The sequence below is a fragment of the Mytilus californianus genome, unplaced genomic scaffold (assembly GCF_021869535.1).
Source record: "Mytilus californianus isolate M0D057914Y unplaced genomic scaffold, xbMytCali1.0.p SCAF_4, whole genome shotgun sequence".
NCBI lineage: Eukaryota > Metazoa > Mollusca > Bivalvia > Mytilida > Mytilidae > Mytilus > Mytilus californianus.
In genome coordinates, this window is record NW_026262690.1 from 111,595,774 (window position 1) to 111,613,673 (window position 17,900).

At 30.8% G+C, this 17,900-nt stretch overlaps 1 protein-coding gene across 2 annotated transcripts in view; it reads left to right on the plus strand.

The window, feature by feature from the left end:
* LOC127739140 (lipoxygenase homology domain-containing protein 1-like) overlaps positions 1–17,900 on the plus strand; it is a 32,100-nt gene continuing 14,200 nt past the window's right edge. For both annotated transcript variants that reach the window (XM_052250732.1, XM_052250733.1), the window contains exons 1-7: positions 1–344; positions 9,829–9,951; positions 10,832–10,905; positions 12,484–12,639; positions 13,700–13,855; positions 14,524–14,698; positions 15,123–15,318. In XM_052250732.1, the coding sequence (XP_052106692.1) occupies positions 68–344; positions 9,829–9,951; positions 10,832–10,905; positions 12,484–12,639; positions 13,700–13,855; positions 14,524–14,698; positions 15,123–15,318 (1,157 nt within the window). In that variant the 5' untranslated portion in view covers positions 1–67. The remainder of the gene's footprint in view (positions 345–9,828; positions 9,952–10,831; positions 10,906–12,483; positions 12,640–13,699; positions 13,856–14,523; positions 14,699–15,122; positions 15,319–17,900) is intronic.

The window sequence follows — 17,900 nt, forward strand, 5'->3', positions numbered from 1 at the left end:
ATGATATAAACAACATGGTGGACACTACAAATATTTGTACTTAGATATTATATTAAAGCCAAATATCATGGATGTTCGAGAGCAACTTAGACTTCACAGACGGAACAGACTTAGAGGGTCACCAGTTAGATTTTATGAGGACAATGAGAATGTTGTAAATACTTGGGTTGGACCTGTAAATACACAGCTTTATGGAACTGGTTTGCAAACTCTTTGTCATCAGACTTCAGATAATATTGAAAGATTGCAAACAACAATGTCGAAAACAGATCCATGTTTTGAGTATGGCATGAAGCACTGGCACACAGAAACAAGACCAAAGTCATCAATGAGTTTTAATGAAGGTTGTCTTTTTGTGACTGTGTATTTTGATTCTGATTTGGGGGCTATAAGTTTTCTATTTTGACCACCCATGTTATCCTTTATCAATACCTTAAAAAAATATTATATTCAGATTTTTTTACCAAAATAAATGACCAATTATATAATTTATAGGCCATAATAACACCATGCTGTACACTTGAAGCTGTCAGATAAGGATTGAAAAGGAAACATAAATACGCCTTTCAGAGTCGGGTAAGATTTGGAAAATACTTTACCTTTGCAGGTAGTAATAAATGCATTTTGTCAAATAATTCCATTTCAAACCTGCCATGATACATGTATTCAGGGATCTCCATGGATGAAAATTTAATGATGGAGGAACTTTCACCGTGACAAAACCCCAGTGACTACGGCATGGTGTGATCGAAAGTATTTCATTCCTTCATTTCCATGTAAGGAATGGTGAACTGGCTGATATATTGCTTATTATATTTATTTCATTATAGAATAACCAATATTTTCATTAATTGTCATTTGTAACAAGGATTTGTATAGCAAGACAAATCCTTGTTTGTAACAATTCCAATGCAAAGCCTGCATGGCTCCCCTTAGTCAAGAATAACCACAAGCTGTCCTTAAGGTTCCCAAGTCGTTTTCTTGCTCTTGTGGTAATTGTTAAGGGCTTAAAAATCGGGGGGGATCTTTTTTTGTTACTGTCAAATTCAGAAGTCATGAACCGGTATCGACGATTTGCAGCATCAACAACAAGAAGTTTCGTACCTTTTTGTAAAACGCTGATGAAAGATTTGGAGGGCAAACGTTTACAACTTAAAAGGTTTTAATGACTTTAAATAGCAAATTTCATAGTAATATACAAAATGTACTATGCAACACGCATCTTTCGATTCTGAAAGTAAACCAGAAAACCGGATGTATCAATTTGATTGTAAACTACGAAATGAATTCGGAATTACGATACAAAATTTCTTCAGATTATCAAGTTGCAGTTAATATTCATGTATTTACTTTTAAACTTGTAAAGTGATTCAATATTATCGATAATTGCTTATTTATTTGGCATGAAATTATGTTCTGTTTTAAGTCTTATTTTGTACTGGTTTAAAAAGGGGGGTGCTGATTGCGTAAGTCAATATAAAAGCACGTGTTCAACTTGTAATGTTAAACTTTTTTCTTTTTAACTGGATTTAAAATTTATTTTTTAATCTAAATTTTCATTAGCATTTGCTGAAACGTAATTAAATACTGTGCAATCAATCTTCTATCTTGATCAAGTGTTCTCCTGTCAGGTGTGTCAATCTACCTGTACGAGTGATTAGCGATCTTTAGCCATATATCCCTCAGGGCTTTATAGTAATCAGGAGGACCCTTTGGATTATAATACAAAAAGCCTCAGGGTTGTGCAATTACATGCAATTGATTGTAATTGCTAACAAAAATGGCGGCGGCTAGAGAAACGAAAACAAATTTTGACAATGGCAGGGATCATTTGACGATGGCGGAAGATAATTTAACGATGGCATGGATCATTTGACGGTGGTGAAAGATATCTTAACGATGGCGGTGCGCCATCATAAAACAGGTCATGGAGATCCCTGGTATTGCTATAATTTTTAAGTTTATGGCATATGATTGGTATTGTAAAAGGTGGCACATTTTCTATTGTTCCATTGTTTTGAATAATATAAGTATTATAGTTTTATACCATTTGTAGATTTGTCAAGGGAACTTAGAATTTTTGCTATATAAATTGAAAGTACTTCTTAATGCAAACATTTTCATGATTTTTGACTCTGTCCAGTTACATATTCTTTTTCTTTTCATTTAGAATATGTTTTTCTCATACATTTATGTGATAAGTTTATAAATAGATATGTCTGAATTAAGAAATTAAGCAGATGTATAATTATCTCTCATTACTTCCTTAAGCAGTAGTTGAGAACTTATTGTGTGTGTGTGGATGTTTATTTCAAGCTATACCTCGAAATCCTCCTGAATCATATGTTGAAATACAATGGGGATATGTAGAAATTCAATTGTTTTAAGCTTTAAGGTAGATTAACTGTATACTGACATCTTGGATTGTTAAATAGCAGTTCACAGTCGGTCTAGTTCTTTGTTAAAATCTGCAAATTTTGAGTCAGATTGGCTATTATGCATGTGACTACTTTTTTGGAATAAAGAAAAAATAAGTGTTTTATTGCATTTTTCAGACTGATTTAACAAATACCAGGTGTTTGTGTTTGTTTGAATCAAATTGCCAACTTGGCTATTTAAGTGGAGATGGGCAAAGTCAAAATAAATGGTTCCTTGCATATAAAGCAATATTTATCAATCATGCTGATCATTTGATTGAATAAATTAATTTCAAATGATGTGGCTTGATGTGTAGAATATTCATGCAAAATATCTTTGGAAAATCTCAAGTATTAAAAAAATGACGTTAAAAAAAGATGCCAAAATTGTCAGGAGTGCAACACTTTTTTGTGACATTTTGAAAAAATACTTTTTTATTAAGACACAGCAAATTGTTGTAAGGAGGAATGTGCCTTAAATTCTTATTTATATTACAACTATTATATCTTAGTGCTGATTTCAGCTCAGAATGAAGCTTTTCCATTGAACCGTTTTGATACAGATGTGTTTTGAAAAAAAATTGTGCCATGTCAGGAGTGCAACACAAAAATTAGTATTACTGAAGAATAGAATGATTTTTGCTTAAATGACTCACACCTAAACATAAACAAAAGTCAATCCTGTAAAACAAATATGTCCTTTCCAGAATAAATAGTTCATTTTCCTGATTATTGATATAAATAATGTGTGAGAGTCAAGTATATAAGGCCTCCCTGTAAGTGTCAGGAGTGCAACTTTGAAGTTTAAAGACTCACACTGAAAAAATACAAAAGCCATTATATGGTTCTGTTTTATTTTTCAAAAGATACTATACTAGATACAAGATTGCACCCAAAGGGTAGCCTGATAGACAAGGAATTTTTCTTTTAGAACCATTTTTTTGATGTCAGGAGTGCAACAGTTTTAAAATGACATTTTCTTGGACTTACATTTTAAGATAATCTCAGCTCCTACTGATTTATTAGCATCTTAACATGTTTTCTAACTATTTAGGTTACATATATGAGTTAAGGTAAATTTCAAAGCAGGACTTTGATCCAAGAATTATTGTTTGTCACAAGCAAAAGTATTTGAATGTTAAATTTTCATATTATTTTCAAATTATGAAAGCTAATTGTCTTAAACTTTGTCTTTTGATTAGGAAATAACCATATTTCAATTTAAAAGTTTTATAATGGTTTCATGTAATACTAATTAAATTATTATAATTGTTATAACAAACAATTAATTTTGTTGCACTCCTGACATGAATTATCCATAACAAGCCGTTTTGCACATTTTGAGTTCAACTTTAAGACCCAACCTTTGAATAAATGAAAGATGGGGAAGATGGTTGTGAAACTAAACTTTAGAATAATTAAAATCAGACGGGCTAAGTGCATACAAACACACCATCATAGTCAACAACAACTTCAACTTTGAGGAGTAGAAAATTGAGAAAAACACTGAAATAAGATCCAAATCTGAAGGACAAACTAGACAAATATAAACAAAGAAAGAACAAAGAAACAAAACAATGTAAAACTAAATTCAAAAGACTTAGACCAGAATTAAAACACATATGAGAAAATGAAAACAAAACAGAGAAAGTGGCAACAGAAGAGAAGAAGAACATTGACACAAGCTAAAAAAAGTTGCAAACCAGCAGAAAATTGTCCAGTCAAGTAGCAAAAGTACAGATGCATATACAATACCTAGAGAAATCAGAAAGAGAAGTCAAAGAATAAGACATTATCTTCCTGACCATCCCAAATCTTGGGCTTAAACAATTGAGCACATCATATCCACAGCTACACCAAGGTGGTTGTCAGAGTAAATGAGAACTGATATCAGCTGTGTGCAAGAAATTGATGAGTCTTGAACATGTTGAAGTATAAACAAAGTTGAGGAACCCCTAAAAGATCTGAAAACTGTTGAAAAGAAAATGGCATTTTCAAAAAGTCCCTTAGTTCTAACTTTTTCAGGTAGCCTCTATTCTTTTTGAAAATGCCAGTTTCTTTTCAACAGTTTCCAGATCTATTAAGGGTCTCTCAATTTTGTTTCCACTTTGGCACCCATCAATTTCTAGCACACTTCCATCAGTACTAATTAGTTCTTACAACTGCCTTGGTGTAGCTGTGGATATGATGTATTCAATTGTTTTAGGGCAAGGTTTGGGTTGGTCAGGAAGAATTTTCCCTATACTGTGTCTTCTCTTTCTGATTTCTCTAGATAGTGTATCTGCACCTGTACTTTTGCTTCTCGACTGGACATTTTTCTGTGGGTTTGCAACTTTTTTGGCTTGTGTCAATTTTCTTCTTCTTTACTGTTGCCAATCTCTTTGTTTTGTTTTTTTTTCATTTTCTCCATCTGTGTTTTTGTATTCAAGTTAAGTCTTTGTAATTAAGTTTTACATTGGTTTGTTTTCTTTGTTCTTTCTTTGCTTATATTTGTCTAGTGTGTCCTTTAGCTGGATCTTCTTTCAGATTTTTTCTCAATTTTCTGCTCATCAAAGTTATAGTCGATGTTGTCTTTGATGGTGTGTTTTGATCCTTTAGTTTGTCTGATTTTCTTCTCAAGTAAGTTCAGTTTGATCAACTATCTTTCCCATCTTTCATTCATTCAAAGGTTGGATCTGCAAGATGAACTCCAAATGTGTGAGACCTTAATGAAATTAAAACATTGAATATGTGCAAAACTGCTTGTTATGGTAAATTCATGTTAGGAGTTCAACAAAATTAATTGTTTGTTATTACAGTTATAATAATTTAATTAGTATTACATGAAACCATTATAAAACTTTTAAATTGAAATATGGTTATTTCCTAAAAAAACGACACAGTTTATGACAATTAGCTTCCTAAATTCTAAAATTATATATATAAAAAATCATCATTCAGATATAATTGCTTGTGACAAACAATAATTTTTGGATCGAAGTCCTGCTTTGAAATTCACCTCTAAGAATATATCATACATGTAGCCTAAATAGTAAGAACACATATTTGAATGGCAAATAAGTCATAAGGAGCTGAGATTATCTTAAAATGTAAGTCCAAGAAATTAACATTTTAAAACTGTTGTACTCCTGACATCAAAGAAATGGTTCTAAAAATTTCTTGTCTATCAGGCTTTTCTTTGGGTGCAATCTTGTATCTAGTATAGTATCTTTTGAAAAATAAAACAGAACAAAATATTGGCTTTTGTATTTATTAAGTGTGAGTTTTTTAACTTCAAAGTTGCACTCCTGACACTTATAGGGAGGCCTTATTTACTTGACTATCACACATTTATATCAATAATCAGGTTAATAAAGTATTTATTCTGGAAAGGACATATTTTTTTTACAGGGTTGACTTTTGTTTATGTTTAGGTGTGATTCATATATTCAAAAATCATTCTATTCCACAGCTGTACTAATTATTGTGTTGCACTCCTGACAGGGCAATACTTTTTTTCAAAACACATCTGTATCAAAACGGTTTAATGGACAAACTTCATTTGTAGCTAAAATCATCACTAAGACATAATAGTTGTAATATAAATAAGAATCTATGGCACCTATCATCATATTACAAGTTGCTGTGTCTTTATAAAAAAAGAATTTTTTCAAAAGACACAAAAAAGTGTTGCACTCCTGACAATTTTTGCATCTTTTTTTATCGTCATTTTTTTAATACTTGAGATTTTCCAAAGATATTTTGCAGGATTATTCTACACATCAAGCCACAAAATTCAGCCTATTTTAACATTGCAAAGACTGCCATTTAAAAAAAAATAGTAGCGAAATGTGATGAGACGTGAACTTATGTATACAATAAGTGATATGTACAATATACATTGTAGTTCAAAAATATTGTTTAAATGAAATTAAAATGTTAAATCTGAAAGGTATATACACTTAATCTAGAAGTCATGGGCTTTTTTGATGATGTATAACTATTTTGATATGATATATATTGAATGTCAGGAGTGCAACAAAATAGGAGGAATAAAGTTCCTTATATAGGTAATAATTTTAAAAAATAATAATAGTTCAGAAAAACTTTGAAAAATGCAGATCTCTTTTTAAGTTGTTAAACAACAATTCTACTGAATATTTAATAGAATTTAGTTCATAGTTTGGTAACTTAACCTCATTTTTATAATAGTGTGTCCGAAAAATCAATTCAAATATGATCTGAAGTGCATAAGATGCATAAGTTAGAATAGAAATAACATTTAAATGACAGATTTAGGTCTTTATAAACCAGCAATGATTACAAATTTTAAAAAATCATGAGTATTTTGTTCTAGTTTCTGCATTTTTTTTTTGGTGTATAATATGTCAGGAGTGCAACAAAAGCAGGGGAAATTGGATGTTTTTTCTTTTTAATATATCTTCTTTATTAAAAGATTTATCCATCAATTTTTTTTCCTCAGTGAATTTGAAAAAGGGTTAATTTTAATATGGAGAAGTTTTTTTATCAACTAATTGATGAATTATTTTTTAATCAAAACTTTTTCAATCAACTTTAAATGAATTGATACAAAAAATAGCCAAAAACATAAAAAAAAATGATAATCAAAGAGGAGATTAATAATCTTTGCATCAAAAGTAATGTTTGGATCTGTGCAATCAATAGGGGTGTAAAAAATATAAATATTTGATAGCGTTTGTCTGAAATAATATTCCAAAAAGGTATACTTGATTTAAATTTGTTTTATTGGTTTATGTCATTTAAGTTTCAGAACTTTTTTATTTCTATATACTTTTTTATATCCTTTTGGATTTATTAACTTAAATGTATATGTATCAAGATACAACAAAAGAAAATGCACTAAAACAATGTTGAAATTTGGTAAAAAAAAATAAATTTGGCCCATTTATTTTGACTTTGCCCAGATACATTGTAACTTGTAAATTTGTTTATAAAGGAATGATAGAGAAATTTTTGATTTTTACATGTAGCAAGAACAAGTTTGGTGACACCATTTTTTAGCTCACCGCGGCCCGAAGGGCCCTATGTGAGCTTATGCCATCACTTGGTGTCCGTCGTCGTCTGTCGTCGTAAACTATTCAAAAAATCTTCTCCTCTGAAACTACTGGGCCAAATACCTTCAAACTTTCAAGAAATGTTCCTTAGGGTATCTAGTTTATAAATTGTATCCGAAGTTTTGATCCATCGACAAATATGGCCGCCATGGCTAAAAATAGAACATAGGGGACAAATGCAGTTTTTGGCTTATATCTCAAAAACTAAAGCTTTAAGAGCAAATCTGACATGGGGTAAAATTGTTCAGTTGGTCATGATCTATCAGCTCTGAAATTTTCAGACGAATCGAACAACCCATTATTGGGTTGCTGCCACCGAATTGGTAGTTTTAACAAAATTTTGCAGTTTTTTGTTATTATTTTGAATATTATTATAGATATATATAAACTGTAAGCAGCAATAATGTTCAGCAAAGTAAAATCTACAAAAAAGTTAATATGACCATAATTGTCAATTGACCCCTTAAGGAGTTATTGCCCTTTAAAGACAATTTTACACAATTTGTTCAAGTTTGCTAACATTTAAAAATCTTCTCCTCTGAAACTACTGGGCCAATTACCTTCAAACTTTAAATAAATGTTCCTTAGGGTATCTTGTTTATAAATTGTTTCTGAAGTTTGTATCCATCGACAAACATGGCCGCCATGGCTAAAAATAGAACATAAGGGTCAAATGCAGTTTTTGGCTTATATCTCAAAAACAAAATCTTTTAGAGCACAATTTTACACAATTTGTTCATCAAGTTTGCTAACATTAAAAATCTTCTCCTCTGAAACTACTGGGCCAATTACCTTCAAACTTTAAATAAATGTTCCTTAGGGTATCTTGTTTATAAATTGTATCCGAAGTTTGTATCCATCAACAAACATGGCCACCATGGCTAAAAATAGAACATAAGGGTCAAATGCAGTTTTTGGCTTATATCTCAAAAACTAAATCTTTTAGAGCAAATGTGACACGGGGTAAAATTGTTTAATTGGTCAAGATCTATTGGCCCTGAAATTATCAGACGAATCAAACAACCCATTGTTGGATTGCTGCCACCGAATTGGTAGTTTTAACAAAATTGCAGTTTTTTTGTTATTATTTTGAATATTATTATAGATATATATAAACTTTAAGCAGCAATAATGTTCAGCAAAGTAAGATCTACAAAAAAGTTAATATGACCAAAATTGTCAGTTAACCCCTTAAGGAGTTATTGCCCTTTAAAGACAATTTTACACAATTTGTTCATCAAGTTTGCTAACATTTAAAAATCTTCTCCTCTGAAATACAGGTGAGCGATTCAGGCTCTTGAGAGCCTCTTGTTCTTTTTATTTGCTTAAAGCAGATTTTAAAACCTATCTTCTCATATTTTTTTCAAAATTCTATCTCATAGATTTCTTTTATTCACAAAAGAGCTTTTTTTCATGAACAATCTGTGCAAATTTTGGCAATTTTGCACGACTTGTAGCTTAAAAAATAGCATAGTGATCTATACTTTTTATCATGTTTTTGAAAAAAGAATGGAGAAAACTATATTTTGGCACAGTATATAAAGAAAATTCTATCTGAGGAAATATGTACCAATGATGCACCTTAACACTACATAAATGATTAAAATGGCAATAATTTTGTGCTATCTGTCTTCTTTAATCATAACACTATTCTTTTATAAAATAAAATGTAGGATAAAAAGATATTTGTCTTGAAATACATCAGGTACTGTTAAATGACTGATTGAAAATCATTTCAGGTACATTTAAAATATACATGGTTTGGAACACAGACTATTAAGTTCCAGTGAACCCAGTAGATGTGAATATGCTTTTGAATTTGTTGTTCCTCATCTTATTAAATTTTATTTCTGTTTTGCATCTGATTTGGTGGTCCATTGAACAGCACTTAGTGTATATATCCAGGGCAATTTCTCAACTAAAGAGTCAAAAGTAGGCAATGTAATCATTGCTATAGATGTACCGGTATGAGGCAAATTAAATATTTTTATGTTGATGGATCAACATTAAGTTTTTGTACTTATGTCAGTTGTTTTTTTATTTTCTGTATACCAGTAAGTATATTTCTTAACCAGTAAAAGAGTCTTCAATTTTGTATTTTTAGATTTATGATGCCAATAAGTTTTCCTTTTGTCCAAATTATGATTATTATTTCTTATAGTCCATTTTTCTCTATTCTTTTATTCCACCCCACTATTCTCCTTTCCTAATTTTTTTTGTCCATTATTCTCTATTATTTAGATCCAAACCAGAATAGAATACAATAGAATGTAGATAAAGACAGAGCAACCTGATATACTCACATTTCTATAAATATCTTAATTTTTTTTTAACAGGAAGTGTTGATTTTAAAGGAAGATGGAAAGATGCCAATGTTATGTTTACAGACACAGAAACAATTAAAAACATTGCCACACCAATGAATGATAATGAATCATTGTCTTCATATTCAGAAACTCGTAAGTACAAATTAATATAAAATTGAGAATGGAAATGGGGAATATAGCCATATATGATATATTGTGGTTCAATATGCTTGAATCCAATCGCTATCATTCGGTCAAACTACAATTTAAATGTATATATAGTTTTAGACAATGTCATTTCATGTCATTAGTGTGTTTTGTCATGTTCGTTGAACATTAAATCAACACCAGTGAGTATGGGAAGCAAAGAGATGCATATATCTTGATATGAGAATAATTTCCATATACCGTTAGCAACTAAGAAATGTGATTAATGATATAGATGACATTGTATTTCTGTAAGTAGGGTTAGGGACATACAAATACAGAGATACTTGAACAATTTCAAGTGGCCACAATGACCATCAATGCTGCTGAAAAAATGCAGGGATCTTAATCATGTCAATTGCAAACCACATGCAGGAGTTTTCCTCTTTACACAATAAAAGATGCTTTACTTTCTATATAAAAGAGAGGCAAAGATACCAGAGGGACATTCAAACATATAAGTCGAAAATAAACTCGTGTTTTAAATTTGAAAATTTAACGGTCTCGAGTGATAAATATTGTATCAAACTCTATGCAGTGGTAAAATCTATATGTATATCAACTGGCACTGGAATGTTGCTACATATAGATCGAAAGCATTATAAAATCATAATTGCCATTTATTAAATGCTACACTTTAGTATGATTCTGATATCTTAAGATTAAGAATAAAAGAAGATGTTAGGTTTACCTCAATGTGACAGCAGCCTAGAGAAACAAAAAAATCAAAGAAATCTATAGGTAAGTATATGGAAATGATACATTAAATAAAGTTGTGATTTAAAATAGCTGAGATTTTTAGATTGTTTATTTCTTATATTTGCAGCACTACCTCCAAATAAATTTTGTTATCTTTGTACAACTATGGAAGAACACCAAAGACACATGCATCTACACAAGGTAACTTGATATTTTGTATCCCACTCTGACTTAAACCATTGTCTTGAATGTAATGCACTAAAATAATTATATCCTTAGTAGTAAGTACAAGTAAATTGAATATGTAATACAATCAATGGCAATCGTGCTGTCTCAGTATCAGTCACAGTTGCAAAGGTTTTATCAAACCTCTAATCTGTATTACATCATGTCACATGAAAAACATCTACGTTACTTGAGGAACAAATGTATATAGTAAAGTGTACATCATGTACATGAATATGATATGGCTTTTTCAATATATTTCACACCCTATCAACCATCAATCAATATAATTCTTGAACAGAGCTCTTGGGATTATATTGGTGTCATTGGTTGATATGGATGTGATATTGTAAAAACCATATGATATTCTCTATTTATCAATAACTGAAGGTTAAAACACGCATCTCTAATACAATTCTAACAAAATATTACAAATGCTTGTTATTTCTACTCACATTTGATACTTTTTTTTATCTTACATGTATGGCAATGGCCTCTATTGTCTTTTTCCCACATTAAGAGATATTTTTGGTAATACACTGAATGGAGTGTGACTTGAATAAGTGATATATGAAAAATGCTTTGATTTGGTTGGCCTATCCTGTAATGTGTTACAAAATTGTGACTTTTCCATTGGCTTTTTGTAAGGTCAATGATGACTTTCAAAAGTCACAACAGACTAATTCATGGCCCCATTGCATTCTGCAATTTCAAGCAGTCATGACTTTTTTGTTAAAATGAAGTGACAGTCTTTTCAAGTCAAAGCAACACCTTATTGGGATGAAAAAATAAGCCTAGACCTTTATTGCATTTTAGAATAAACATGTTCTAGGAAATTTGGAAGGACCAAAACAAGTGTTTAGTTCTGGGAAATGGGTAAACTACATGTATGTCTTCCTACAAATGTATTTAAATTTTGTTCAGTCTTTTTATTTTTCAAATAAGCAGTCTAAAAGTATCTTACAATAATTCCAATTCCTTCAGCTTTCACTTGGTACCAATATATTCTACATATTTCTACATTAATTTCACTTATGAGTAGGAACTATTTTGTTTTAAGTTTGTACTACATGTACTCTCTAGTATTTTCTTTCTGACTGGGTCTTAAATACTGGTTCTACACCATAATAGGATGCATAAAGTAGTGTATGGATTACAGATCTTTATGTTCTATGCTATTCAAGTTCGTACTTTTTCAGCCTTTTAACAGTTTTGATTTTTTTTCTATCTACAATTATAGACAAAGGAAGATGACTCAAAATATTGCCTAAATAAACATTGCTCTCCTATAAACAATGCAATATTTCAGATTTTTATTATTTCAAACAACATGTTCTATAACTTTGATGTATAATATTGTGCATTGAAAAATGCTTAGTTTCAAGGGGGAAATCCTTAGCAAAACTTATTCCACATTAAGAATTTTCATTCATTATGTTCATGGAAAAAAGGTGGACCAATGTTACCAAATTTAGGGGTTTGGGACAATCATTTGCTCAGGTCCTTGTAGTGTAAGCAAATGTATATTTTTCATAAAATGTATTGAAATTACAGATACCAAAGAGACCATCAACAGGAAAAACCAAGATAAAATATATTGCTCCTATGCCAACACTAAAGAAGAAAGAGGAAGTGGAAATTGACACAACATTGTACGAGCGTCTTTACAAAGTGGATGTTTACACTGGAGAGTCAGGAATCAATGCCAATGTATGTATTTCATTACCAGACTTTATTTGTACAATCTTCTATAAAATAGATCTTTACCCCAGGGGCTCTTTTCTCGTAAGATTTTGTGAAATTGATCACTGAGCCTCAAATCAGTGCTTACTACATGCTGACCTCTAGAAGACTTTCTGGGATTTATTTGTGTTGTTGAGTTGCTGGCTCATTGACACATCTGTTTTATTCATATTCGAAAATTGGACATATAATGGCTCATCAAATAGACACAACATTGTACAATTGTCTCCCTATGAAGTACTACATGAAATTATTACTCCGGCAAGTACAATGTACTGTATACCAACTTATTTTTACAGATACTTTATTTTGTGTTTAGGTCTTTCTGGTCACCTTCACATCAATCTATTTCAGCGATTTTCTTATTTTATAGATGTTTAGGCCTTTCTGGTCACCTTCACATCAATCTATTTCAGCGATTTATTTATTTTATAGATGTATTTACTTTCATGAAAATTTTACAATTTATTTTACAATATACTGGATGCATCATGTTATTTTTATTTTTTATAGTTTTGGGCTTTGATCATCAATAGTGTTCTAGATACGGTTAGTCTCAAAACAACTATATTTGTTTGTTTTCACAACTATTTATATGCCCCACCTACGATAGTAGAAGGGCATTATGTTTTTCAATCTGTGTGTCCATTTGTCCATCCGTTCGTCCGTCTGTCCTGCTTCAGGTTAAAGTTTTTGGTCAAGGTAGCTTTTGATGAAGTTGAAGTCCAATCAACTTGAAACTTAGTACAAATGTTTCCTATGATATGATCTCTCTAATTTTAATGCCAAATTAGAGTTTTGACCCCAATTTCACGGTCCACTGAACATAGAATATGAAAGTGCGAGTAGGGCATCCGTGTACTATGGACACATTCTTGTTATTAGAATGTATTTCAATGTACACTAAGAGTGCTTCAGATGTTAAGTATGTTATAATAAATAGGCAACCAAGTTGGTGTCTAAAGATTTCAAGATAAGAATAATGCCAAAAACAATTTGGTAATTTTTGGTTTTATATTTTTGGCAGGTACATCTTACCATCAAGGGCAGCAGAGATGAGCTTCCAAAGACACAACTGAAGAAAGGAAGAGGCTCAATGAATTTTATCTTCATGAGAGAAACTAAAGAAACTTTTTATTTGAAGGCTCCATTTCTGGGAGAGTTAGAAATAGCAACAATTGAGGTATTACTTTTTAGTGCAAGAGTCGGCAGTTTAGAACTTGGCATCTGCATATGGTAATGAAACTAGGGTTATGTTGAGGATCATGTTGTCGTTATATCCCAACTTTGGGGGCTATACTGCAGTAACCCTGTGTGTCCATTGATTTGTCTGTCTGTTCATCCAATAAGTAATTTTGTCACACGTTTCTCAGAAACTTCTGTCAGAACTGAAGGACTTCATATTTGATCAGCAGCTTGATATTGATGAGTTGTAATATGTGAGGAATATTTTGATCTGTCAGAAACCTACTTCCTGTTTGTCGATATTTTGAATTTTTCATTATATTGTATGAACTTAAAACTTTTTGTCAGGCATTCATGTTAAGGTTAGTACTGCATATAGAAAATATTCAGACATAAATGATTGATATTGTTGTTTCCTTAATAACCAGTGGCAAATATTTCATTCATATTCAGGGTGATATTGTACATAGTGAACCTTACCTTCTATTATGACACAGGTGTTTTAGTAGAGGCAGTAATAAGACTGAAGTCTCAGATCAGATTCAGAAAAGACAAACCAATCAGTCTTTTACATGTTTTACTTATTATTTTTTAAGTTCGTGTTAATTTTTCAACTGCGTTCAACTAGAAATTGAACATTTATGAATTTGGGATAATGCTTTTCAGCATGATGGTTTACAACAATCACACAAATGGTACCTAGAGAAGATCATTATAACTGATGTTAAATCAGAACAGGTTTGGGAGTTTGAGTGTTTTAACTGGTTGTCGCTGCATATAAAAGATTACAGAATAAAGAGAGATTTATTTGGCAAAAAGACAGGGAAAGCTGCATTGGAAGGTATCTTTAAACATTTTAATATTGATGCAATATGGACATGGTATATGGTTATATAAAAAGGTAGTTGATTGATTACCATCAAATAAAAAATTTATTGCAGAAAATTAGAACATGTGGTGGCAATACATTTTTCCCCTGTTTTGTGTCAAGTTGCCTTGTAGATATAATTGAGAAGCATATAAAAAGGCCTCGATTCAACATGAATCACCAAAATAATAATAATATTTAAAATAATCCCCTTCAATACTGAATCTATTGTTCAGAATACATAGATTAATGTTAATTGGTTTTGGTTTTGTTTTTGTTTTTGTTTTTATTTTTATCTTTATTTTTTCAAAACCTATCCCATCACATTATTCACAAAAATAATAACATCGCAAATATTTCTGAATTTACAGTATTCTTTACTACTTATATATTTCAGTTTATAATGTACAGATATACACAGGGAAGAAGGCCTTCTCAGGAACTAATGCCACAATATGTATGACCGTATTTGGAACTAGAGGTGCTACTAATAAACTTAAGTTTGTTGACCATGACAAATCAAAATTTGAGAAAGGACAGATGGACAGCTTTGATGTGTCCAGTAAAAACTTGGGAGAATTAAGAAGAATCAGGTAAATAATATAACATTGATTAGTCATTGCCTTGTGCCCTTCCTATTAATATTATGTGATCAACGGTCATTTTCTTCTCTTATAGATTAGAAAATTGTTCAACACAAAATCTTGCTTATATTTTGACATAAATAAATTTGGTGTTTTTACTGTCTTCTGATTGGTTAAAAGTATTACCTTTATTTTCAATGTTGTCAATTTTTATGGCGACACGCCCACTCTGACGTGTATTCATACGCCAACCAGGGCTTCCAAAATTATTTTTAGCCAGCCGGAAATTTTATATTTTATCCCGATTTTAATCCCTTAAGACTAAATAAATAAAAGGCAATTATGGTAATCAGTTGCTGAGTTGGCCATCCGAATGATTGACATTAAAAAAAAAACGATATTAAACTTTCTTTGATTCAAATTCGAAGTTCTGACATAAACTGTTAAATTGGCAGTGCATCATTCGAAGTGTGCAACATCAGCGTACTTATATCTGCTTAGACTCTTTATTTGTGCAAAATAACGTTGTCAAAAACTTTTCTTTCGTTTTCAAATCTAAACCGGATGTTATCTTGACAATGGTAAAACATGGACCAGAGACGGATACGTAAATTCCGTGTACGTTTACAAAGGATGAATGAGTGTAAGTAGCTCTTTCTACGTTATTTCTTCAAGAAAATATTCGAAATTTACGTGAGATAAAGGTATCAATGACAATTTAAGCATTTTTTGAAGGAATTAGGATGCATAATTAAATTTCACACCTGCGCACATGCGCACACGTGTACTAGTTCAAACAGAGACATGTCTCTGGTTCAAACAACGTGGTTATGACGATTTTTCATTTTCACCTTTTTAATTTTTCCATCAAATCATATTTGTAAACGTATTTCTGATAATATAAATCTTTTTGACTAAATTAATTAGATGCAAACCGCTGAAATGTAAGAAAATAACTTTGAATAGACCGATCAATGTCCGGTTCAAAATAGTTTACCTGTCACCTGAACAGGTAAATTTCAGCTGTTCGACAACTAATTAGCCTTGATTAAAATGAGAAGGTATTAAAGTATGGGTTGTTTTGATAGTACTTAATGATCATGTCACTTTTATGACCGGAAATGTGTGGCTGTTAAAGGCAAAAGGTTGGGTCAAAAAGATCGCGAATTATGTTAAATTTACCGTCTCTTAAGCCTTGAAAACTAAAAAGTAGATGTCCGTTTCATGCTTTGCCCAGCCGGACTTTTACCGGACATTATACAAATGTCCGGAATATATGACCGTTTTGGAAGCCTTGACGCCAACATGTATGTACGTTGTTATTGTTAATATAAATAATAATATAAAAAGATCTTTGAGCCTTATTTTTGATAGAAATTTATTTATAATGAATGGCTATTATTTATTTTGAATTTATTGAACCATAAAATTAATTTTTGACTCTTCACATTTTACATAATCCGCTTCGCGGATTATTCAATGTGAAGAGTCAAAAACTTATTTTATGGTTCAATAAATTCAAAATAAATAATAGTTATTCATTAATTGCTGTGCATTCATTATTATTTGTGGGATACCATATTTCAAGTATTTCGTGGATACAGTTGAACCACAAATTTAAATGTTCGACGTATTACAAATTTTTTATAGGCTCAGGGAAACCAATTCTACAAAAATGCAAGTTTTTTTCAATCCACATGCAGAAATGTGAGCCCATGAAAATAAATGAATCCACAGTAAATAACAAGTTAAAGTTTCATAATTGATTATTACATATCATTCCAACAATACATCAAAAATATAATAAGAATTTTTCAATAATATTGGATACCATAGCAACCTGTATCAATAACTTAATCTGTCAACATTTGATTACCGGTATATGGAAATCTATCCATGTGCAGAATGTAGATGAAATTATTTCTCCCAACCATTATTTATAAATGAAGCCATATTGCTTTTCTTGTCAATTTGTTAGTTGTGAAAGTTTGTCAACACAAAATCTGGTTTATATATAGATTCTATATTTACACAAAACATTTTGCTCCATATTTTCCATTAGAGAAACATGTTCTACTATTTTTCCTTGTTGACAACGATAGTTTTCCACTTAAGGTAGTTAAATTTTCAAACTTTAAACTGTGAGGTTTACTGAATAAAAGTACAAATTGTTTACTAATAAAAATGGATGTCAAATTTTCCAACAAATATTTGAAAGGGAGTTTACTTGCATATAACCATGAATTGTCTTTTCAGTATTATATGGATATATATCTCAGGTTAGACATTAATTAAATCATTGTCAATTGTGTATAGTAGAAACTTGATTATAAAGTGTATTATTTCAGAATATTTACAGAGTAAGTTGTTTTCATTGAATGTTTACTTTCTTATACAGTTCTTTACTTCAGGGGATTTCCCATGGAGTAAAGGGAATACTGTTTTATAGATCATTCACTACTGAATCCTTTAAATCCTGAAATAGAATTTTACCTTTTTTCATAAGTGTTATTTTTTTATAATTATCAAATTTTCAGTTGTGATGGTCACAGATAGATATTTGTTGTATTTTGCTGTTTTTTATTTATGTT